General features: G+C 53.3%; 1 protein-coding gene across 1 annotated transcript in view; it reads left to right on the top strand.

Annotated features, from left to right (window-relative positions):
* The first annotated feature begins 13182 nt into the window (after positions 1–13182).
* The window catches only part of LOC142415097 (gamma-aminobutyric acid receptor subunit gamma-4), a 37634-nt gene continuing 27727 nt past the window's right edge, over positions 13183–23089 (top strand). Inside the window, exons 1-3 of the mRNA XM_075513100.1 lie at positions 13183–13238; positions 18343–18491; positions 18691–18758. Coding sequence (XP_075369215.1) covers positions 13183–13238; positions 18343–18491; positions 18691–18758 — 273 coding nt within the window. The remainder of the gene's footprint in view (positions 13239–18342; positions 18492–18690; positions 18759–23089) is intronic.

Here is a 23089-nt window from a genome sequence, read left to right as displayed (position 1 = left end):
CACCTTCGTTACCCAGAAAGACTTAAATCCCCTCTCCTTTGGCACGGGCAGGTCTGACACAGGCGAGGGAATCTGCATGGAACAGACCCCGAGGCTGATCCTGCAGCAAAGCACTTCAGTGTGCATTAAGTTGTTTTTTTTCCCAGCTGACTGGGGTTATTTGAATGCTCGTGATTACGGGCTTTGTAGGGTCGCGGCAGGGATCTCTCACCTGGGAGGAGCAGGGCTTTGCTGCTCATGGGAAGGAGCCCGCAGGCAGGTTGGGCAGGTCAGCAGTGCCTTGTGCCATCCCCGAGGGCAGGCGTTCAGGCAGCCTCCGAGCGGGTCCAGCACAGGCTTCGCTGGGGCCAGGGATGCTCCGGACCCGTCTGTCGGCCGTGCTGACACCTTCCCGCAACAAAATCACCAGCAAGTAATACCCACTTGTTTTTGTCGAGCCATTTTCTTCACTTGCTCTCAGCCTGTTACATTTTTCAACTCTTGGTGGAATTTTTATTTTTTTTTAACTCAAGGCCTCCTTCGAGCTGATCACAAGGGAACGCTGAGTGCTTGTTTTTTAATATTCTGACAGGTGCTATTTTGCTATTTGCTTGTGATGATTCAGGACATTTGCATCTCTTTGTCCTTAATTAAAAAGCACTTCACCCTTGCTGCAGGGGTATGACAGATTTCTCTTGATCTATTCATTTTGGGGGACTTCTAATCAATATATCCACTCTATTGGTGCGGGTGCATTTCTGTTGGGGGGGGGGGAAGCTTAGCACAGCGTGGAGAGCTGTGTGGGTGTAATTATGGCTTGCTCTTTTTTTTTGGGGGGGGGGGGGGGGGAGGGGTGAATTTGACTGCTGTTGAAAGGCATTTTCTAACTGCCTCCTAGAATACAGGAGTCCCCTGTCCACCTGTAAACACATGGGCAATGACAAAGGCAAAATTTGCTGCAAAGCCTGAAGCTGGCAGAGCTGCCTGCGGAGTCAGTACTTTGCCTCCCTGCTGCATGCTCTAGCTGAAAGCCTGCAGACAGGCTTCCCCCATTTTGCGAGACCCCCATTAGATCCCACCCTGTTTGCACAGACATGATCTGGTTCAGCTTATCTACATCTCTGCACTTCAACCCCTTCTGTGAACACACTGGGGCTGTGCATGGGACAAGGTTGTTCATGCTCGGTGTGCAGTGTTGGGGTGCATTTGGAGTATGCCAGGGACGATCCCTGGTCTTTTACACACACACACTTTTTGCAAGGTGAAAGGGCAGCACCTTTCATTGCAAGGCTTTATTTAATGGCAACCCGCATTGCCTTGGGCTGTCAGGGAGGCTAAAAGTACCTGTGAGCTGAGGAAGGGATTCAGCAGCAGCTTGGCAGGCAGTGACAAGTCATAGAATCATAGAATGGTTTGGGTTGGAAGGGACCTTAAAGATCATCTAGTTCCAAACCCCCTGCCATGGTCAGAGACACCTTCCACTAGATCAGGTTGCTCAAAGCCCCATCCAACCTGGCCTTGAACACTTCCAGGGATGGGGCATCCACAACTTCTCTGGGCAACCTGTTCCAGTGCCTCACCACATTCACAGTGAAGAATTTCTTCCTTATATCTAATCTAAATCTACCCTCTTTCAGTTTAAAGCCATTACCCCTTGTCCTATCACTACATGCCCTTGTAAAAAGTCCCTCTTCAGCTTTCTTGTAGGCCCCCTTCAGGTACTGGAAGGCTGCTATAAGGTCTCCCCAAAGCCTTCTCTCCTCCAGGCTGAATAACCCCAACTCTCTCTGTCTCTCTTCATAGAAGAAGTGCTCCAGCCCTCTGATCATCTTCGTGGCCCTCCTCTGGACCTGCTCCAACAGGTCCATGTCCTTCTTATGTTGGGGGCCCCAGAGCTGGACGCAGTACTCCAGGTGGGGTCTCACGAGAGCAGAGTAGAGGGGGAGAATCACCTCCCTCGACCTGCTGGTCACACTTCTTTTGATGCATCCCAGGATACAGTTGGCTTTCTGGGCTGTAAGCACACATTGCTGGGTCATGTTGAGCTTATCATCAACCAACACCCCCAAGTCCTCATCCTCGGGGCTGCTCCCAATCCATTCTCCACCCAGCCTGTATTTGTGCTTGGGATTGCCCCGACCCATGTGCAGGACCTTGCACTTGGCCTTGTTGAAATTCATGAAGTTCCCACGGGCCCACCTCTCAAGCCTGTCAAGGTCCCTCTGGATGGCATCCCTTTCCTCCAGCACGTCAACTGCACCACACAGCTTGATGTCATCAGCAAACTTGCTGAGGGTGCACTCAATCCCACTGCCCATGTCACTGACAAAGATGACTGATAAACAGCGCCCAGTCCCAGTATCAACCTCTGAGGAACGCCACTTGTCACTGGTCTCCACTTGGACATCAAGCCATTGACGGCAACTCTTTGAGTGTAACCATGCAGCCAATTCCTTATCCACTGAGTGGTCCATCCGTCAAATCCACGTCTCTCCAATTTAGAGACAAGGATGTCGTGTGGGACAGTGTCAAATGCTTTGCACAAGTCCAGGGAGATGATGTCAGTTGCTCTTTCCTTATCCACCAACGCTGTAACCCCATTGTAGAAGATCACCAGATTTGTCAGGCATAATTTGCCCTTAGTGAAGCCATGTTGGCTGCCACCAATCACCTCTTTATTTTCCACGTGCCTTAGCATAGTTTCCAGGAGGATCTGCTCTATGATCTTGCTGGGCACAGCGGTGAGACTGACTGGCCTGCAGTTCCTCAGGTCTTCCTTTTTTCCCTTCTTTAAAAATGGGGGTTATGTTTCCACTTTTCCAGTCAGTGGAAACTTCACCAGACTGCCACAACTTCTCAAATATGACGGATAGTGGCTTAGCAACTTCATCCACCAGTTCCCTCAGGACCCGTAGGTACATCTCATCAGGTCCCATGGACTTGTGCACCTTCAGGTTCCTTAGATGGTCTTGAACCTGATCTTCTCCTACAGTGGGCGGTTCTTCGTTCTCCCAGTCCCTGCCTTCGCCTTCTGCGACTTGGGCAGTGTGGCTTGAGCACTTGCCAGTGAAGACTGAGGCAAAAAAGTTGTTGAGTACCTCAGCCTTCTCCTTATCCCGGGTAACCAGGTCTCCCATTTCCTTCCAGAGAGGGCCCACATTTTCCCTAGTCTTCCTTTTATCACCGATGTACCTATAGAAGCTTTCCTTGTTGCCCTTGACATCCCTGGCTAGATTTAATTCTATCTGGGCTTTAGCTTTCCTAACCTGACCCCTCGCTGCCCGGACAATTTCTCTGTATTTCTCCCAGGCCACCTGTCCTTTCTTCCACTCTCTGTAAGCTTCCTTTTGTGTTTAAGTTTGTCCAGGAGCTCCTTGTTCATCCATGCAGGCCTCATGGCATTTTTGCCTGACTTCCTCTTTGTTGAGATGCATCACTCCTGAGCTTGGAGGAGGTTATTCTTGAATATTGACCAGCTTTCTTGGGCCCCTCTTCCCTCCAGGGCTCTGTCTTATGGTAGTCTACCAAGCAGATCCCTGAAAAGGCCAAAGTCTGCTCTCCTGAAGTCCAGGGTAGTAAGGTTGCTGTGTGCCCTCCTTGGTGCCCTAAGGATCTTGAACTCCACCATTTCATGGTCACTGAAGCCAAGGCTGCCCTTGAGCTTCACATTCCCCACCAGCCCCTCCTTGTTGGGGAGAACAATGTCCAGCATAGCACCTCTCCTCATTGGCTCGTCTGTCACTTGGAGAAGGAAGTTATCATCAATGCATTCCAGGAACCTCCTGGATTGCTTATGCCCTGCTGTGTTGTCCCTCTAACAGATATCAGGGTGGTTGAAGTCCCCCATGGGGACAGGGCTTGTGAATGTGAGGCTGCTCCTATCTGTCTGTAGAGGGCCTCATCTGCTCGGTCATCCTGGTTGAGTGGCCTGTAGCAGACCCCCACTATAACGTCACCTGTCCCTGTCCTCCCTTTAATCCTGACCTACAAGCTCTCAGTCAGCGCCTTATCCTACCCCAGGCAGAGCTCCATGCACCCCAGCTGGTCATTGACATAGAGGGCAACACCCCTTCCTCATCTCCCCTGCCTGTCCTTCCTAAAGAGCCTGTATCCTTCCATTCCAACACTCCAGTCATAGGAGCCATCCCACCACATCTCCGTGATGCCAATAAGATCATAGCCCTGCAGGCATGTGCACGTCTCTAACTCCTCTTGGTTATTCCCCATGCTACGTGCATTTGTATAGAGGTATTTAAGTTGGGCCCCCAATGAAGCTGGAGTGGAGTTACTGGCTGGAGTGGCTGGAATTCCTTTGTGCTGCTTTTCAGGTGCTCTCCTGCTGACCTGTGATCCTTCTCCAGGCTCTGGGCATCTATTGCTGGCAATGGCATCAAAACTGTGAGTGGGATGCATTGAGGTTCCCCTCCCCTGGCAACTTTAGTTTAAAGCCCTCTTCACCAGCTTGGCAAGCCTATGCTCTTCCCCTTCCCTGACAGATGGACCCCATCAGCCCCTAGTAGACCAGGTTTCTCAAAGCAAATCCCATGGTCTAAGTAGCTGAACCCCTGGCTGTGGCACCAGTCCTGTAACCATTTGTTGATTTGCCAGATTCAACTGGCCCTTTCAAACCCCTTCCCTTTGACCAGGAGGACTGATGAAAAGAGCTACCTGCACTCCAGAGTCCCTTACTGCCGCTCCCAGGGCTCTATAATCCTTGATACTCCTCAGACTGTTCCTGGCTGTATCACTGGTACCCACGTGAAAAAACAGCAACAGATAATAGTCAGTGGACTGTATGAGGCTTGGTAGTCTCTTGGTGACATCCCTGATACGAGCTGCTGGTAAGCAGCACACCTCTCTACAGAGTGTGTCAGGTCAGCAAATGGGTGCCTCCGCAGCTCTCAGAAGAGAGTCGCCTGCTACTATCACCCGTCGCCTTTTCTTAGTTGTGCTGGTTGTTATACGGGGAGCAGATCGGGCTGCCTTACTCAGCTCCAGCGTCTCTCCCGGTGTGACAGGTCTTTCCTCTTCGGGCTGCAGAGCGGTGAAGCGGTTCTGCAAGGGCACCTCAGGCTTTGGGGGAGGTGTCTTCCTCCTGCTGGTCCTTGCCATTGCAGCCGTCCATTCTTCTGCATTATTGGCCCCCCTCCCTTCTGTGTGTGCCAGTGGGGGAGTTTTTGGCTGTTTGGCCGTGGGTTGTGGGTCCACTGCAGACTGCGCTTGGAACCAGCTATCTAACTCCTTCTCAGCCTCCCTGATGTTACACAGCCTTCTCACTGCCTCCTGCAGCTCAGCCACCTGCCGCAGGAGGTCCTCCACCTGGGCACACCTTTTGCAGGCAGGGCTGCTGCCTGTCCTTGCCGCAGGAGAAGGGTCTAGGCTCTTCCTGCAGTCTGAGGTCTGCACTGCAGCCTCTCCCTTCAGCAGCTCCCTCTGGGTGGAGGCATCGGCCACCGCTGGGGTAGATGGTGCAGACCCCCCGGCCGGAGCTGCAGCCTTTGCTCTCAGACGAGCGCCCACCTGGGTTAGGTGTACTTCAAGTGTCCCACTCAGCCTGTGGAATACCCCTCCTTCGAAGAGGTGCCCTCCCACTCAAACTGCCGCGCCATGCTCTGTTTCCCCTCCCTGGGGCTGACTTTCGGGGGGGGCCGCCGTTACTCCTGGCCCTGCCCGCACATCATCAGCCGCTTTTGTGAGAGCTGCCGGCTCCTGACAGGTCTCTGTGCTCCCCTGGGGTTTCCCTGGCTCAGGAAACCCCCTGTACACGGTGATCCCCTGCTCCGCTGCAGAACACGCCTGCACCAGAGCTGATCGCCTCTGCAAGTGACCACTGATTGCCTCTGCGAGTGACATAGTCTGGAAGTAACTTCCGCTGCAGCAACTCCCCAGGCCTCAGGGGAGGATACAAGAAGAGGGGAGACCCCTACATGCGTGTCCTTTGTGCAAGGGTGAGAGGGTGCTGGCACGGGGCTGTCTGCAGGGATGCTGCAAGGCAATGGGATGCGGGAAGGGTGAGGCAGCCCCAGGCAGGGTGGTGGGACCAAGGTGCTGTGCTGCCCTGGCTCCTTGTCCTTAGAGCTGGGGATGATGGGCAGCAAACGCCCTGCCTGGATGTAGGCAGAGGCCATCTGCCCGAGGCGACTCCTTCCATCCCTCCAGAACAGGTTGTTTCTTTGCAGCTCTTTCCACCTGGCTGGATCCTGCTCACAGGTGGGGCAGTGGGAAGGGACCACAGACCCGCCGGGGGGTTCTCACCCAGGGAAAAGCATCCAGCCCCTCATGTGTTGCTGCTCCAGCTGGTCCCCAGCCCAGTGGGGAAACAGGAACTGGGCTTTGCCTCGGGGACTGAGCCTGCCAGGCAGCAGTGACCCCAGGGATAGGGTCCCAGGGGAAGGGGTCAAGCCCTGGGTGCTGAGATCCCATAACTGCTTTCTGATATTCCAGCCTTAACTCTTCTGTCTCCTTCCACAGAATACCAGACTAAAAAACAACTCCAGCAAGGCTCCCACTGCTGTTCTCAGTGTTTATCTGTTCCGCTTTTCCAGGCTGGGGCATGCAGGCTCGTGGGAACCTTTGAAGATTATTTCTCTTCAGTTTTCTGAAGCAACTTCAGCCTCCTCTTGAATGTTTTTATTTTACCTCCTTTCAACACATCGGCCCAATTTCTCTGAGATTTAACAGCAACGAACAAGATTAAGATTGGAGCTTAGTGAGTATTAGGAGATCTCTCATTCCTGACGTGCTGGCAATTACCGGATCCTAGTGCCAGCATCTCTCTTTTGGAGAGGCGCTGCGTGTGCAGGCATTTCTGCTCTGATGACTTTGGGAGCGCAGAAGTCATGGCTCACAGTGTCAGCTTCTTTGCACTTCAGCTGCCACTGATTGCTTTCGGCAACTGGAGGGGCTGGGATGGAGGGGGAGAAAACTGAGTGTGAGGGGGATGGTGGATTCTGGGCACTGTGGCACTGGCTGCGTTGGCCGGACGGGGTCTGGATTTCCACCCAATGAGGTGTGAGGACTATTCAGTTGGAAAGTAAAATCCTGAAGAGGGGGGGTACCTGAGTGGGTCTCGCCATGCCCAGCAGCGACAGCAGCACAGCCTGAGCTCGTGCGCAGCGCAGGGTTGATCTAGGTCAGTGTTTCACGGGAGATCCTGGAGCTGAAGAAGGGAGCAGTGCTGGCATTTCTCCATGTACTCTTGCGGGCATGGGCTGAGGAGCATCACAGATGCTCACAAGGGTGTGGAGGTAGAAAGGGTCCAAATGGCAGTGCCAGCAGCAGAGAGCAGCTGGCCGCTGGATGGAATCTGGACTGGGAGAGCAGACCTGCTCTGCCATGGATTCGGGGGGAACCTTGGTGGCATAACTATGGGGGTTTCTCAGGGCTGCCGTGGGGGCCAACTGTTCTGCTGTGTCCCACCTGGGCCAAGAGGAGATGGAAGGAGAGGCGGTCCCGTTGCTTTCCCCCATCTGGGATTGGGTAATAGCAGCACAGAGGATGCTCTCTTCCCTCTTGAACGAATGATGCTTTGGGCCAGGGGTGGAAGAGGGGCTGCTGAGCTGCTCCAGGCGAGGAGCAGGCGCTGCCCCTGCCCTGAGCAGGCGTGTGCTGGAGCGCTCACATGCCGGATGGGCAAAATGCATCAAGGTGTGCCAAGCCCTTTCTCAGCTGATCACCTCCCCAGTGAGCTCTTGCTAATGCAGCCCTGTTGGGGTGGCACCATGGACTGCAGCGCCACAGTCCCAAGCACTGCCTCCCTAAAACACAACAAAAAACAGCCCCTCCAAAATGTGTCCCTTGAGTTCAGGCACTTGAGCAAGAAAGGCATTTCCCTCTTGCTGGGGGAGACACCAGAGGTTCACAGGGGAGAAAAATAAAGAGGCCCTGAAAATGCCTAGTAGCTCCCAAGAAAGAAAGAGGTGTGCTCGCTGCAGGCATCTGTCCCAGGGCTTCAGAGTCAGTCCCATAACAGACAGCAAAGCAACACACCTCGTGTGACCCCAGATCATCTGGTACCTGCCACAGGAGGGACTGCATGCAGAAGGCTCTGGGAGGACAGCTTCTTTCACTTGCCAACCACCCTGCTGTTATCCTCGGGCTGACAAAATATCAAACTGCCAGGCAAACCACAGAGCCGGGGCAAGAGGCAAAGCAGAGTGCAGGACCCAGACCAGCTGCTGGAAACAGTTGTAATTGCAACAGCTAAACTCTGCCATAGATGAGCAGTTAACATTATTTACTGGTGTATAAACATTCCCTAGCCAGTGTAGAGAGAAGTCATTGAAACCCCCGCATCCCTGGACAGAAATGCCTAAGGGTATTAACAATAAAAGGCAACTGTGCCTCACTCTCTTAAATCCTGCCAGGGAGGCCAGCGGGTGATGATGTGCCCTCAGCTGTGCCTTCAGAGCTGCAGTACGGAAAGGGTCAGGCAGGGTTACTGCTGGCCAGGTCCATCCATGGGATTTTGGTCGTGAGCACCATCTTCTGCACGTGTAGCCTCTGCTCTGAATCCCAGCGTCCTCTGGAGGGGCCCAAGCCCAGGTTTTTCCCAGGTGTTGAGGAACCCTGGGAGGAATCACTGTGTGAAATACCATTTGCATCCCAATGACAGTTTTTGTTGCCTCCATGACCTTCCTGGCTCCTTTTCCCCTACCCTGAACTATTGTGGCATGGGTTGACAAGGAGCTAGCGTGTCACCATCCAGAGGCAGCTGCATTTCTACAAGTGAAGAGAAGCAGCTGCCCCTGTTCCTGCAGCTGCATGTCCCCAAAGTTTGTGTCAGCAGTTGCACAGTATTTAAAATATGGATGTACTGCCTGGGAGTTATTCTGGCCAAACTACCAGCTCATAGTCCTGTACTGGACGTACAACATCAGATGTATGGATGGCATAGCTGCGAATTCCATTTGAAAAAGTATTGAAACACCTGGTGCTCAATTTGCTGAGATTTTCCCCTTTTTTGTCAAATGCTGCCAATTCTTTTCCCCTCCCCACCCTTTCCCATGTACATTTTCTCTTTTCATGTATTGATCCCTGGGAGGAATGTAACATGTTAAGCCCTGAGCTGGGGAGAGTGCCAGAAGAGCAGAACCATAAAAGTGCAGGAAATAGCATCTTTCCCATCCCCAGGATGACAGCAAGAACTGTTCTGACACCCAGGATCAGATCACCTATCAGTTTGCTGATCTCTTCCCACTAAGCAACTAATTTTGAAGAGGGACTGTCCACAGTGGAAGGGATGGGGAGACTCCTTCAGGCCTGGCCTGACGTAGCAGCAGAGGATGAAAGTAAAGTTCTCGCTCCCGTCAACACTCTTGTCACCCTCTGGGACAGCTTGCACCAGCTCTTGCTATGGCCTGGGCTGTCCTCCCACACCCTTCATTCTCCTTGGAAAATGTTCACGTCACATTTGTTCAGGCTCCAAACACATTTTTTTTATCTGTCAGCACTGCAAATTCACTCCAGCACCTAAAATCAAACTGTGTCCTGTCTGCTTCATATATCATTGCTGTCCATAACGGTGGGAAGCTAGAGCCAAGCTGGAGTGGTTATTGATGTCGTGCGAGCCCAGATACAGCATCTGCTGCTGTGCCTGGTCTGCCTGGTGAGCCTGAAAAAGACAAAACCTCGGCTATGTTGAACAAATGCCCTGGTAGAGTAAACAAATGTTTCTACCATGCAGGACGTGCCCCAACTCAGAGAAAAGGGTTGAGGCTTATGCAGGGTTTTTCATCCTCCAAGTTTTCCAAAGGCACCCTGTAACCAGCTTCTCCTCAGATGTCCTTCGCTCTCGTCCTAGGCACATCGACATACTCAGCCTCACGGATGCTGCTGTAGGAGACTTGCAGCCTGACCAGTCTCTGCCTTCTGCCAGAGCCCACAGCTCTGGGCACGGGGAGGAGATCCATGGGAAACCTCAGCATGGGAACCTGTGTTGCTCCCAGAGGATACACTGGCTAGGTAACAGCACAAGCCCTGGTTCCTTACCAGGAAGAGAGTGAGCATCAAGGACAGTGGCTCTAACTGCTCTGTCCTCAGACAGATGACGTGGAGCAGTGACGGGAGCAGGGGAAGGCAAATTCACCTCCACACAGCCTTTCAGAGCTGTCTGCTGCATGGCTGTCTGCTGCTGTCTGCTGCTGCAGTGGCTGCCTGCAAATACCCTGGCAGCTCCTTGTCCCGGTGTCCCCAGCTCTGCCAGCAGCGCTCTCAAGCCTGACCTATTCCTGCAGAGCCCTGTGGGATCTGTCTCTGCCTGGGGTCCTCCAGTCCCGCTGTGTGTCACCTTGCTCCTCCGCCCTTGAAAGGTATCTGTCTGAGGAGGATTTTGCAAATGCCAAGAGCCTGAGTTTTCTCAGAAACAAGCTTCTAAACACCTTGGGTTAATACTTTTCTCCACTTTTATCTATTTTCCCTCAGTACAGCACTCCTGACATAGCCCAGAAGAACTGCAGTATCCTTGGAGAGAGATACTCCTTGTCTTTGGCATTGCCTGAGGCAAGGAGCGACCAGCCCGTCGCACAAGGAAGAGGAGGGCAGAGCATTGCCTCCTGCCTTCACCTGCTGCTCCAGCCTGCAGTCATAAACACCACCCACCAACACAGGAGCAGGCAGCACAGATTTCATGACTGATGCTGCAAAGGAGCTTTTGAGAGAGCACAGCAGGATTCAGAAAGGGTTGCAGGTGTGCCCAGACTCACAGTTTTCTCTGGCTACAGGGCAGCTCCCTCCAAAAGCACTGCCAACCTTGCAAGGTTTGGGATCTTGGGCCAGGGCTGAAATTGTCTCCTCGACTCCCAGGGCTAAATCCTGCAGTGAAGACTGCATGATCAAACCCTCATTTACTCTGGCAGCATGGCCCCCCAGGCTCTGTGCTCATGAGGACTCTGTAAATAATAGGTTTTATTAGTTTGCCGGTTAAGCTGAAATACCAGAAGGGACAAAAAGCATCTTGAATAAAACATTTCATCTCCTGTTTAAGTTTGGAGAATCCCATGACAGTAGACCTCAAAACAAAGTGGAAAATAGGGGCTGTTTCCTCCCAAAACACTGGTGCAGGACATTTTGTCCTTCTCAGCATTTGGACTGAAGGTAGTTTTTCTTGGTCAAAATCATTCACCATGAATTTGAAATGGGTTTGTCCCAGGCTGAGCCTGAGCTGTTGGTAAATAAGGTGTTTGCTTGAAAAGCCTTGCTCTCCCCTTGCTTTCCTACACCATCAACATGCTTCATTCTTATCCTTGGTCCAAGTAAAAGACACAGTACCAGTTACAACAAGAAACCACTGTAGATGAAGGAGAAGACCAGGGAGGACAGCTGCTCAGATGTTCCCGGTGCATACAACTGCCTGGAAGGTGTCCCCAAAACAGCATCATAAATGGATGCTGTGATTCCCTAACACTGCTCAGACCATCTACAGCTCTCCAAGCACCAGTCCTCCCAGATCTCTCAGTTCCAGATAGCAGAAGGGGTGGTCAAAAGAAATCAGTCCCATGAATTTCCCCACATATCACTTCACATCCTGCGTCTTGAGGGGGAGCTGAGAGCACATATATGAACCCCTGGATTTTCTGTGATCTGTTCATGACCGGAATCCTCGACAGCTATGTCCTCCCTGCAGCTGCTCTTGCACCTTTCCCAAGGATCCCTGAAGAACTTCTGGGGCAATCCAGTGGCTTCGTTTGAAGCTTAAAGGGCTCTTTTCACCTTCACTGCTGCTTTGATATTCATTATTTACTCTTTTGACATGTGCTTCCTGTAAACTCTGCCATCCCAGAGCTGGCTTCTTTGCATGCAGTAAAGGAAACATAATCTGCAGTTGCTTCGTTACTGGGAAATGCCATCTAGGAGCTGCGATGCCTGCAGCTGGCTCCTATGGCTTTGAGGCTGCTCAGATCTCATGCTTGAGGGCTTAAGGTGATCATTGCGAGAATCAGCAAGGGAGAGCCTGCGTAGGAAGAGCCTTGAAAAATCACCCAGGTGTGCTGCTGTTATTTACTGCTTGTACTCCTGTAGCACTCCTAGTCCCCACTGAGACTGGTTCTGGCTATTAGGCACTGAACGTGCCTGGGGAACAGGTATCTCCCTATCCCGCCGAGTTGAGCAAATGAGACAGTGGTTACCAGCACGCTGCAGATGGAGAGCAGAGAAGTGATTTGCCCATGCTCATGTGGGGAAAGCTGTGACAGGGCCAGGAGTGAGAGAGTCAGTTGTCCGTGGTCCCACTCTAGTATCAGGAATGGTCCCGCTCCAGTCCGGAGGGGTGGCACCAAATCCCCATTTGTCATCAGTGTTACCAGACCTTCTAGCAGATGCAGGACCGGGCCCCTCTGGGGATGGGCTCCTGCAACTCACGGCTGTAATCAGGTGACGAGGGACAATTATTGGTACCTCATGTAGCTGTAACAAAGTTGGTTCCAAGCAACTCTCACCAAAAATTCACCACAAAGGAATCTGTTATTCCTGTTTGCAAGTCGGATGCCAGCAATGAAAAGAAATGCCCAAGTGCAGCTTGGCAAACCCTGAGAGCAGAGCGACGGGCTGAAAACCCACAGCTCACCCGCACCGGCCGGCTGTCCCGCAGCTCCTACCCTCGCAGCCTCCCGTCTTTTTTTGCGGGACAGCAGCCCCAACAGGTGGGAAGGGACCCTCTCCTGGCTGCGTCTCCCTTGCAGCTCAGCCCAGCGGGGACTGACGCCTTGCATATTTTAACAAAAATTACCCACTTTTTTTTTTTTTTTAGAAAAAAAGCCCAACTGCTATGCATTAAAAAAAGCGCTACTATTAAGAGAAATCAAGCGCCTCGTTGCGCAGAGGGGGAGCGAGAGATCCTTACACCAGCTGACGGTGCTCGCTCCCCGGCAGCAGGCAGATGCGCGGGTTCGACTCCGCCGTGCGCCCCTCCCCGCTGGCGCTCAGCCCTCGGGGGGGCGCGGGGGGAGCCAGCCCCTGCGCGGGGAGGTAGGACCCTGCGCCGGGCCCCTCCCCGCCGCGGCGTCGGAGAAGAGATGCCCAACTTTCCCCTTCCTGCCCGGCGGCGCGGAGCGGTGCGCGGAGCGCGGAGCCGGGCGGGCGGCGGCGGGGCTGGAGCGCGGCGCAGCGGGCAGCGGGGGGACCCCGCCGCCGCCCCGGCCCCGCGCTGAGCCCCGCCGGGGCGGGCGCTGCCGTCGCCCCCCCGGGGCCGGTCCTCGCCTCGCCGAGATGCCCGGGACGGTGCTGCTGCTCTGCCTGGCCCTCGGGCCGGTCCTGCGCGCCAGGTGAGCCCCCCCGCCGACCGGGACGCCCCCGCCTCAGTTTACCCGTCGGGGCAATGGGAGGGGAGGGGGCTGGAGTCGCAGCGTCTCTCCCGCGCCCCCCCACCCCGGCTTCAGCGAGGGTTTGGGCACCTCTGTGCCCCCAGCGGTTCCTTCCAGCCGGCGCCGAGGCAGGATCAGGTCTGGTCGCGGCAGCACCTAGTGCCTGCATGTCCTTTGCGCCCCGGGTCCCCCCTTCGCATGCCGGGAATCGAGAGGACATCCCGTTTTCCACCCCGCCATCACCTCGCTGGCTGAATCCTGCCGGGGGCTCAGCCCCTTCTGGGGGTGCCCACAGCAGGACCAGAGGGAGCTCGGCACCTCCCGGGGGCTCCATCCATCACCGGGGCATTTCCACACGGAGTCGGGCTGGGTGGGAAGGAGCTCGCGTCTCCTTCCCTGCACTCCATCCCCTGGCATCCCGAAAGGCTCTGCAGGGCTTGCAGCCTGGCAGGAGGAGGGCAGCGCGGGCTCCTGCCTTGCTCTACAGGTTGGCCCCAGGTTCCAGCTCTGGGTGCCGGCTGGGAGCCCGATGCCACCGGCGCGCTGGGCAAGGAGGCGAGTGGAGGTGTGGGGCTGGCAGAGTACGGTTCTCTCCCAGGGCCAGTGGTTTGTAGCGCTTCTCTATAAACAGCGATGAAAGGCCCCACGCACAAGGGGTTTTCAAGTTTCTTTTTCCCTTTTTTCTTTTTTTTTTTTTTTTTTACAATTCCTAGCCCTGCTGGTGAGTTTAATGGCTAGATCAGGGAAAGAACATGTTGTCAGCAGATTGTTGCCCCCAGGGCTCGGGGGAAGAAGGATTTTACTGGCTGAAGCTAATTGGCAGAATAAGCCGCCTTAAAGGCGATCAAATCCCATTACAAATGCAGTCAGGGACAGGGAGCATGAATCCTGCTACTAATGGTCTGCTCTGCCAAGGCTTCCCGACCTCGGCTGCGGCAGAAAGTCTGTCCCTGCTGTGGTCCTCCAGGGCTTGGCCTTCATGTCTACCTCTTCCCTGAGCCCCGCTTTGCCAGGAGCAGTGTCTGTGCACGTTGGGGGGGTGATGGAGCAGGAGAGGAAGCCTGTGGGAGAAGAAGAAGAAAAGGAGCAATTTATATCAGGGTCTTACTCTGCATTCACTGCATTTTTCCTGGCTGCAGCTTGCAGGGGGCAAATTTCACCTGCCCTACACTTAATGATGGGTGCTGGGGTGAGGAGCCCAGTTCAGGTGCCGCATGAGTGCGAGGTCGTCTCCCAGCACAAGCTGCGAGACCCGTCCCCCTGGCGCTGGAGCGGGCTGGATGCTTTGTGCTGGGTGACTCAACACTCCCCAGACGGTGCCCCCATCACAGAGCCTAATTCACCAGTGTTTCCCCTGGCACTGCCTCAGCCGGGTGCAAGGCACCCAACTCTGAGCCCTGACGGCAGGATCCCTGCACAGGAAAGCTGGGCTTGACGGATGATTGAAACTGTGCAGACTTGACCATTGGGGCTTCATGGAGTGTTCTGTGAAAGGAGAGGTACAAAGACATGTGAAAGGGGTAGGGTACAGTTTAGTGAGCCCCCTGTCGTTAAATCTTCTGCCTGCTTCTAATTTAGAGGAATTTGTCTGAACGTCCCTGTGCCTACAACCCTTGGAGGCATTGAGATGGGTGGCTAGAAGGACACATTAGCATGTGATAATTAGGATTGACCACAGTGCTTTTCAACCAAGGAAATGTTGTTCTTGGGTTTTGTGGCTGACTGTTTCTTGGGAGCAGGGGAGGCTTTGAGCTGCATTTGCACTGGGGCTGGACAATCACAGCCCCAGTATCTGCACCTGCTCTGGGAGTTCCTGCCTCAGGGCTAGGGATGGCTGTGAGGGTGTGTGTCACCTCCCCAGTGGGTGCAGGTCTCAATACAAAATTTTACTGGTCTCAGGCTTCGTTAACACACCAGGTTGCAAATAGTAGTGGGTATGCATCCTGGTCAAGCACCATCGTCTGTCCTACCAGGCAAGGAGCAGAACTGTCTTCGAGGGCTTGTGGCACACGTTGCTCTTCCCCTCCTCCTGCCAAGGGAAACCTTGTCAGACAGCTTGGGCACTAGGGGAGGAAGCCAGCCACCAGCTCTTCAGGTGGCTTTTACTTTGACCATCAGTGTGCTTGGAAACCTCAGCAAAACAGGTGTCTGCTTGAGTAAAACAGAATTAGGGAGGCAAGGCAGAGCACTGTCCTGCTGTAATGCCAAGGGTTGCCCAAGGACAGTTGGGCATGCAAAACCCCATGCATATACGTGAGCGCATCTAAAAGGACACCTCCCTGCTGTCCAGGCCTCCTGCTCTGGGTGCCAGTGGGAGCTGCCACGGCCCCGACCGCGTCTGTCAGACCAGAGGTTTCCTCGCAATGTCCTCAGCTCTGCCCTGCCATCATCCCCCCTACCCACCCCAGCCCACACTTGTGGCTGCGTCCCAGCTCCATGGCTGCGCGCAGGAGTGCTGTGAGGCGGATGTTTTGACATTTTGACAAGCGGAGGTGAGGAAACGTGGCTCTGCGTTTCCTCCTGGCTGCACAGAGACATATGAGAACTGGCTGTCCCCTGTCACCGAGCCAGTTGCTTTGCGCAAGGAGATGGAGCCGCCGGGCTAGCAAGTGTTCACAGCGCGTTGGGGATCACTGCAGGTTTGCAGTGTGACATTTCCATTAGCAGCTGTGGGGGGACATGCACATGTCACCTTAATTCCTCTCCTCTGCAGTAGCTCTTGGACTCTTCCCTTTGTGATTTGAAGTGGGGCCACTGGGAAGAGAAACTGGGGAGGAGGCAGGGGCTTGCATAGGGTGGTATGAGTCACACTCCTGACCAGCAAGAGCTGGTGTGTGTCTGTGTGTGCACAAACACCCAGCAAAAGCATATTTTCTCCAGCAAAAGCTGGCTTGCTTATGCTACGATGGCTTAGTATGGTTTAGTAGTCCAGGATTAGCTGCATTAGCAAAAAGCATATTTTTGGTGGTGTCACTACATCTGTAATAGGGATGTGACTCCCTGTACATGCTATCCCAAGCCTTAGGGTGTTAATCAGCGACATGAAACAGGGGGAAGCCAGAAGGCTGAGGTCAGAGTAACCAGTCTGGTTTTGTTCGGCCTCAGAGGGATGTTTCAGACTCTACTGTGGCTTTACGACTTGCAGGAATTCGATTTTGGCAGGGCAGTGGGACATGCAGAGTTCACTGCTGGCAGGTGACCTGTCTTGGGCTGACTTCAAGTAGGGTCAAGAGAACACTGAGATAAGGTTTTGGTGTAGCTGTTGCCAGTCTGCTAGAGGCAGCTTGCATCACCCACAGCCCTGGCAGCAAGGCAAAGCAGTTATGATTGCTTTCCCCTGCCCTGAGCTGGGCTGTGGGCAGAGGACCATGTCCCTCTTTGTGCCCTCAGGAGCAGGGCCAGCCCCAGATTTTGGCTCTGGCCAGCTTTTGGGTGGGTGCAGCGGTGGTCCCCTGTGCCTCCTGCAGCTGCTGGTTCTCACGGAGCTGTCTGCTTGGCTGCATTTCGAAGGCACGCCACAGCACGACAGCCAGGCAAGCCCTCACTGCCGCTGCTTAGAGAGGGAAGTGCATCCTGACAGCGTTGCTTAAGACTCCTTAAGCATCATTAGAAAGTGCAGCACAATCAGACAGGAAACAACAAGCTGACGTGCCAACACATAACGTGTGGCGGCAGGCAGCCAGCTGCACGCAGCCCAGCCCTTGCTGGGGGACCCATCCCAGTGCCTGAAAGCTGGGGAGATGCAAAGAGTTTTAAAGTGATTGTGAAAGCAAGTTTTATCTGGGGTTTTAAAAGAGGAGTATCTGATAAATTGACTGCAACATGCCAATTTAATGCTTTTTTTCCCCCCCTTCAAGTACCTTTGCCAGGCTCTGCCTCCCCAGGTACTGAAGGGAGATGTGTATCGGTGGTGCCTGATTGCACCTCAGAGCTTCGAGGCTCCAGCTGGGAAGTGTCAACAGAGTGGCAGCTCCTGCTGTGAGACCCTTTCTGGCACTGGAGCAGATGACACACTGACATGGCAGACATCGAGGGGGGTGTACCAGGTGTGGGATTGCTCGGCATCCTCTCCGGCATATGGCTGTGTCGTTCCGGGGACAGCCTTGTGAATGAGCTGCCCAGAGCAGCAGCAGGTGGTTAGAATTTCCCAGCTGACCATGTGGACCTAATTTAATTAGAGGGTTTAAGAAAACTCCTTTAGGAAAAAGGAGTGTGAAAGGTTTAGAGAGGGCAGTTTTGAAAGGGAGTGGGAGAAGCTGTTGCTTAGTGGATCATGTCCAAAGGAGGATGCAAGCTTTCCTTGCCTGGGTTGGAACTGGAAGATCAGGATCAGGAAGATGATGCATCTTTAAATGGGAGCTCATGCCAAAGGCTGGGGAGGAGGAGTTGGTGAGTACAGGGAATGGGTTGTGGCAGGTCTTGGCCTGAGGGCAGCGGAGTTTGCATTCCCAGGATCTGTGAAGGGCAGATGGCTGGGTTCCTAGCAAGCCAGGCATGCGTGCTGCCTGCTTGGTAGTTTTAGGACCTCTTTTCTCTGAAATGCTTTTATTGTAAAAGCTTTGCTCCCCAAAAATGCTGTTTGGTCACTGTCTTATTCCTCAGAAGAAGCCCACTTCAGCTGCAAGAGGCAGGCAGAGTAGCTGAGGTATTTGGGGTTAACAGGCAGCTCCAGGAGCAGGAGCTGCTGGCAGTGGAGGAGGGCCAGGAGTGGGATGGGCAGGAGCACGGCAGGGGAGGGCAGGGACTGGCTCCTGTGCTTTGGGTATGAGCCGTGTGTCTCTAAAGGGAGCTGGGGAGGATGTAGAGCACCCCATGCGTAGTTGTGACTGCTGGTGGCAAGGCCCCTGCACGTCTGGGGACCCTGAAGTGAGCAAAGGCACCAGGTGAGTTGTGTCTTCTTAGCAGTGTGGCTGAGAGGGGATCCCTGAGCTCCTTATGTTCTGCCTTTTGGCAGGGCTGCATCCTCCTCCTTTAGTATTTCTGAAATCCAGCTGTGCCTCTACTCCCACAGAGTGCCAGAGAGATGCTACAGCGATGTCTCTCGCCTTTTGTCTCTCCGCTCCAGGTGTGAGAGCACAGAGGAATATGATTACGATTACCTCAGCATCAATAAAACCTGGGTCCTCACTCCCAAGGCACAGGACACTGATGCCACGCAGATCCTCAACTCGCTGCTGAAGAACTACGACAACAAGCTGAGGCCTGACATTGGCAGTAAGTGTCCCCTGAAGCTCTCTGTGGCTATGGGTGGTGACCTGGCCCGGCTGTGTCCTGTGTTTCCTATGCTCTTGTGGCTGCTGTAGTTGGTATTTTTGGTGAGATGGAGCCTGATCCCAGATGCTCCCCTGGTCCTCAGCCCTTCACAAACGATCCTAGCCCCAGCTCATCCATGCCTGTTTTATTTTCTTTACAGTCAAGCCCACGTTTATCGATGTGGATATCTATGTGAACAGCATTGGGCCGGTGTCTGTCATCCAGATGGTGAGTGGTGTCGTTGCTGCAGGGTCGTGGTATCACCGCAACTGAGAGCGTGAGAGGTAGCTGGCCCAGCGCTGCTGGCAGGTTGTGTCTTGCTGGCTAGACATGGTGTGAAGGTGGTGTTGTCATGAGAAGAGGTGGATTTGTTTCCCTTCCCTTGGGAAGAGATGCTTTGACCTGCTGATAGCTGGAGCTAGAAAGGCTTGATAGCCATCCCTGGTTAGGAGCAAGGTCCTCAAGTGCCCTCGGTGAGCTCAGCAACCCTACCATGCTCACAAGCTCACAGAGAAGTATGATGATGCTTTTTGGTCTCCACTGGCAACGTGTGGACAGACACCTCTGCCTGGTGGCTTTGCCCTCTCCTGCCTGGGAAGTGTGCGGGCACCAGGATGCTCGGGGCAAGTTGCACTGCTCTGGCTGAGCCCGTGCAGTGGTGGCTGGGAGGGGGAGCAGCATGCTTCCCAGGACTGAAATAGGTACCTGGAGATGGTTTCCATGGCAATGGTCTGATGGTGTGAAACTTGGGTGCCCAGGCCTGGCCTGCGGTGCTAAGGAGGGGCAGGCAGGGTTCCTCGGGTCTGACAGCTCTTCTTCAGTACATAGCACCTTAGATTGATGCCACCACAACTGTGATGGCTTCTGCTCATGGCTGAGGACCCTGCTGTACCAGCAGCTGCAGAAACATTCGACAGAGATGTTCTTTGGTCTGAAGAGCCTCCAGGCCATGCACTGGAGAGCAAATGTTGATTATTTATTTTTCACAGGAAACTTCCATTATTATTTTCCCTGTGAAGTCACTTCTCTAGCAAGAAACAAACCTGACTGCTGTCAGGTTTTGAAAGACTTCAAAACCTGTTCCTGGAAGTCCAAAACCATCCTGAAAGTTCTCAGGATGGGCATGATATTTTTAGATTCCCAAGTGGAAAATTTCCACTGAACAAACCCCTCTGGGGATGGAGGAATGGCATTGTAGTTGTAGTACCACTTTCAGTCCAAAAACCATTTTGAAGCAGCCCTTTTGACTGGCCACTGCCGAGCGTGTGCCTCCAAGCAGTACCTGCTCATGAGCCACCAAATGGGTACCTGGCTGGGCATTCACTTGCACGATGAGGGCACTATCAGGAGGCCCAGCAGGGACGGCCTCAAGGCGAAAAATTTCCTTTCATTGTTTCTGTGGGCCTAGTCTCCAGGAGGAGAACCACAGCCCAAGCCATGCGGATGTCATCCCGGGCTGCCAGCAGATACCACAAGTTCCTCCATCCCATGTGGGTGTGTGGACATGAAGCTACAGTGACGTAAGAGCAGCAGTACAGGGGGAAGGGTGTAGGGGCTGGGTGTACTCACCTCCCCGGCCACTGCTGTGCCTGGAGCATAAGAGTCATATGCAAAGAGCATATGAGTCATGTCATAGGTGGCTGTCCAATCTGCTTTGCACTGCCCATGGGTATGCCAAGAAAACCACGCAAAGCCACAGTGTGTGTCCTCATTCTTTCTCTTCCCTCTCATCCATTTACTTTACCCCTTCCCACCCCTGTTGGAAGCTCTGCTCTCCCCCCTGTTGCAGGAGCACTGCATAGCCATGCAGGTGGTAGCAGTAGAGAGTGGCCTATAAAATCCAGTCTTGCATCCAGAGTTTATCTCTTCTCCTAAATGGAGATACCAAGCACTGCTGCTAGTCTGGTTTCCTAAGAAACACAGCTTATGCCATGGTGATGGTTATATGAGAATGTACGTACCTTCATCCCAGTCTTTCAGTATTTTAGATCCACTGGGCTAATACCAACCATATATGGCTGCAGGTATAGGATCTTCAGGCATATTCAGCATCTCCAGTATTTTTGTGAAAACAGGATGCAAGGCAGTGACAACAGCCATCCCCACTGAGGGGAAAAACTGTTGTGTGAATTCAACCCTTACCAGACTCCAGAGAATCATATGGGAGAGTGCTGCTGAAGACAGCCCTGACCATTCCTAGAGCAGCTCAGCCCATGTGTTTAGCTCTTTCTAAGAGTCAGCAGAAGCTTTTACACTTCATGAAGCGGGGCTCCATGACTGCACATGATCCCACGGGGTCCCAGCGCACTTCATGTGAGCCAGGAGTGTGAAGGCAACACTGGCACTTGGAATTGCCTATATCTGCAGGGCTCTGCTGGGGAAGCTGCTGCCACAGGGCTAATCTACTCATCTGCAGCCTGAGGGAAGGTATTGCCGTTTGTGGGAATGGCATGGCAAGGAGCTGCTCAGGCAGGGGAGGAAACCACTCAGTGTAGAGACAGTTGAGGGATTTTGTGGCATCAGTCACAACTGGCTGCACTGTCTCTCCAAAGTCCCCAGATCCTACAAGTCCAGGGGTCCCTGCTGGGTCCCAACAGTCACCAGTGATCTGAAGACACCTCCATATGACTCCCCAGGTAGACTCTGTATGGACATCTCCCCTTCCCCGTCCCCTTAGGTAACTTCCTAAGCTTGAACCTGTGATGCCCTTGAGCTTTAAAACCTTCCTCCCTGAGATGCTGGGCTGATATTAAAGGTACTGAGGACAGCTAGACCCAGGTCTCATAGCCTTGGGTGGTAGCTTTCTGGCATCTGTACTCTGAATACGTCCCCCTGCTCATGAGAGAGGCTGCATCCTGCTCTAGTGTCTCCTGCAGCAAGAGAAAAGGGCTGTGACAGAGCTGCCATAGTGTCACCTCTGGACTTGGCTGCTTCACCCACTTGTTTTGTGTTTGTTTGCTTTTCCATGCTGATGCAACAAATTAAGTCATTCTGTGGGTTGTGCCAGCCACTGGCAGGCTGGCATCAAACATATGATACAGATTGTCTTTGCTGTCATTCCCACTTTGTCCCTTTTTATATAGCTTCTCCCAACCTGAGAAGCTCTGCTTTCTCCCAGGTGTCAGGCCTGTCCCATGTGCCTGATCTTTCCCTTTTCCCATACGCAACCTGAGGAAATGCACATTTCTGAGGGAAGGGGACCAGAATTGCACTCGGAGCTAGATCTCTCCTGAGCCCATGGTGAGATTTCTCTCTGCCACAGATACAGAGGCTCATGTAGGCTGGAAAGTCCACTGGAGGGAAAATGTCCCATTGATCTCTTAGGTGCATTGCGATGACAGGGTCTTATGTAAATATTTCTTCTTCACATAGGCAGGCTATGTAGAAGATAAAAACCTAGTTCTGCTTTTGAGAAATATAGCAGCATTACTGTGGCTATTAGCTTGGACCAGCCTGGTCTGTGCATCTGAAGCTGAAGGCTATAGGATGGCCTGACATGCTGGTGGAAAAGAAGGCTCCAACTTAAGCAATGTAGTTTGAATACTGGTGTCCTGTGATCTTCTGCACAGCCCTCAAAGTGTTAACTACTCACCGATGCCTTCAGCCTGGTGATGCTCTGTCAGGGCTTGGAAGCTGGCCCTGCGTAGCCGCTGCTCAACCTCTAAATGATAAATCATGTCAGGATACAAAACAGATTCCGGTCCTTAAAAATGAATAGGTGATTTGAAAATGCCCTGTGCTGGGTGTGAATTCTGCATCACCCTCATCAATCACTTGTCATAAATAACATTAACATTCGGGAGTCAGCAGAAGGCAGGCAGGTTTGGAGGGGGAAGAAATGTAAAGTGCTTTCCTGGTATCTTTTGTAGACCAGAGTGGCAGTCTTGTTTTTCATTTAGGTAGTTGAGCAAATTTTACATTCTCTTCCCCCTGGGGAAAGGGCCAAAATGTGGCAGTAACCAGAAATAAAGCTAGGAGATGGTTAAATGATAGGAAGTGGGACAGGGCTTGGTTGAAAGAGGATGGGCTGAGAGGGAAAAGGGTGCAGAAAAGTGGGACCGTGAGGTCCCACAGCTGTTTGCTCCAGTCGCTGCATGGGCTGGGGTTTCCTCCCCATCCCCATGAATCTGTTGTCTTCGGGTGGGATTGGGGTGCTTGGTGCTTCTTAGGGTGGTGGGAAGCTGCATTTATACCATCAGGGAAAGGGTGTGCTCGGCCACAAGCCCTTCCAGAGCCGCCTGCTGCCGCTGGGTGCCGGCCAGCAGTGCCTCAAGCCAAATGAGTTATCACCCACAGTGCCACAGCTTTCCAAGCAGTGTCGCGGATCTCGGTGGCCAATTAGATTCCTATTAATACGGACAGTGTTTAGGTGTCCTTGGCTTATCACTAAGCTGAGCCTGGTGCAAACACCCACCTTGCTTCTCCAAGCATGTCTGCAGGAAGAGGTGTCAGGGAGGGCTGCAGCAGCAGGGACCAATGGAGGAGACTTCAGGTTCAAATTTTTCGCTGACTGGTTGTTTGCTGGAGGGATTTACTCCTGGTTTTGTTTTGTAATGGCT

This window comes from Mycteria americana, chromosome 10 (assembly GCF_035582795.1).
Source record: "Mycteria americana isolate JAX WOST 10 ecotype Jacksonville Zoo and Gardens chromosome 10, USCA_MyAme_1.0, whole genome shotgun sequence".
Taxonomy (NCBI): domain Eukaryota; kingdom Metazoa; phylum Chordata; class Aves; order Ciconiiformes; family Ciconiidae; genus Mycteria; species Mycteria americana.
This window is presented reverse-complemented; position numbering and strand designations above follow the sequence as displayed.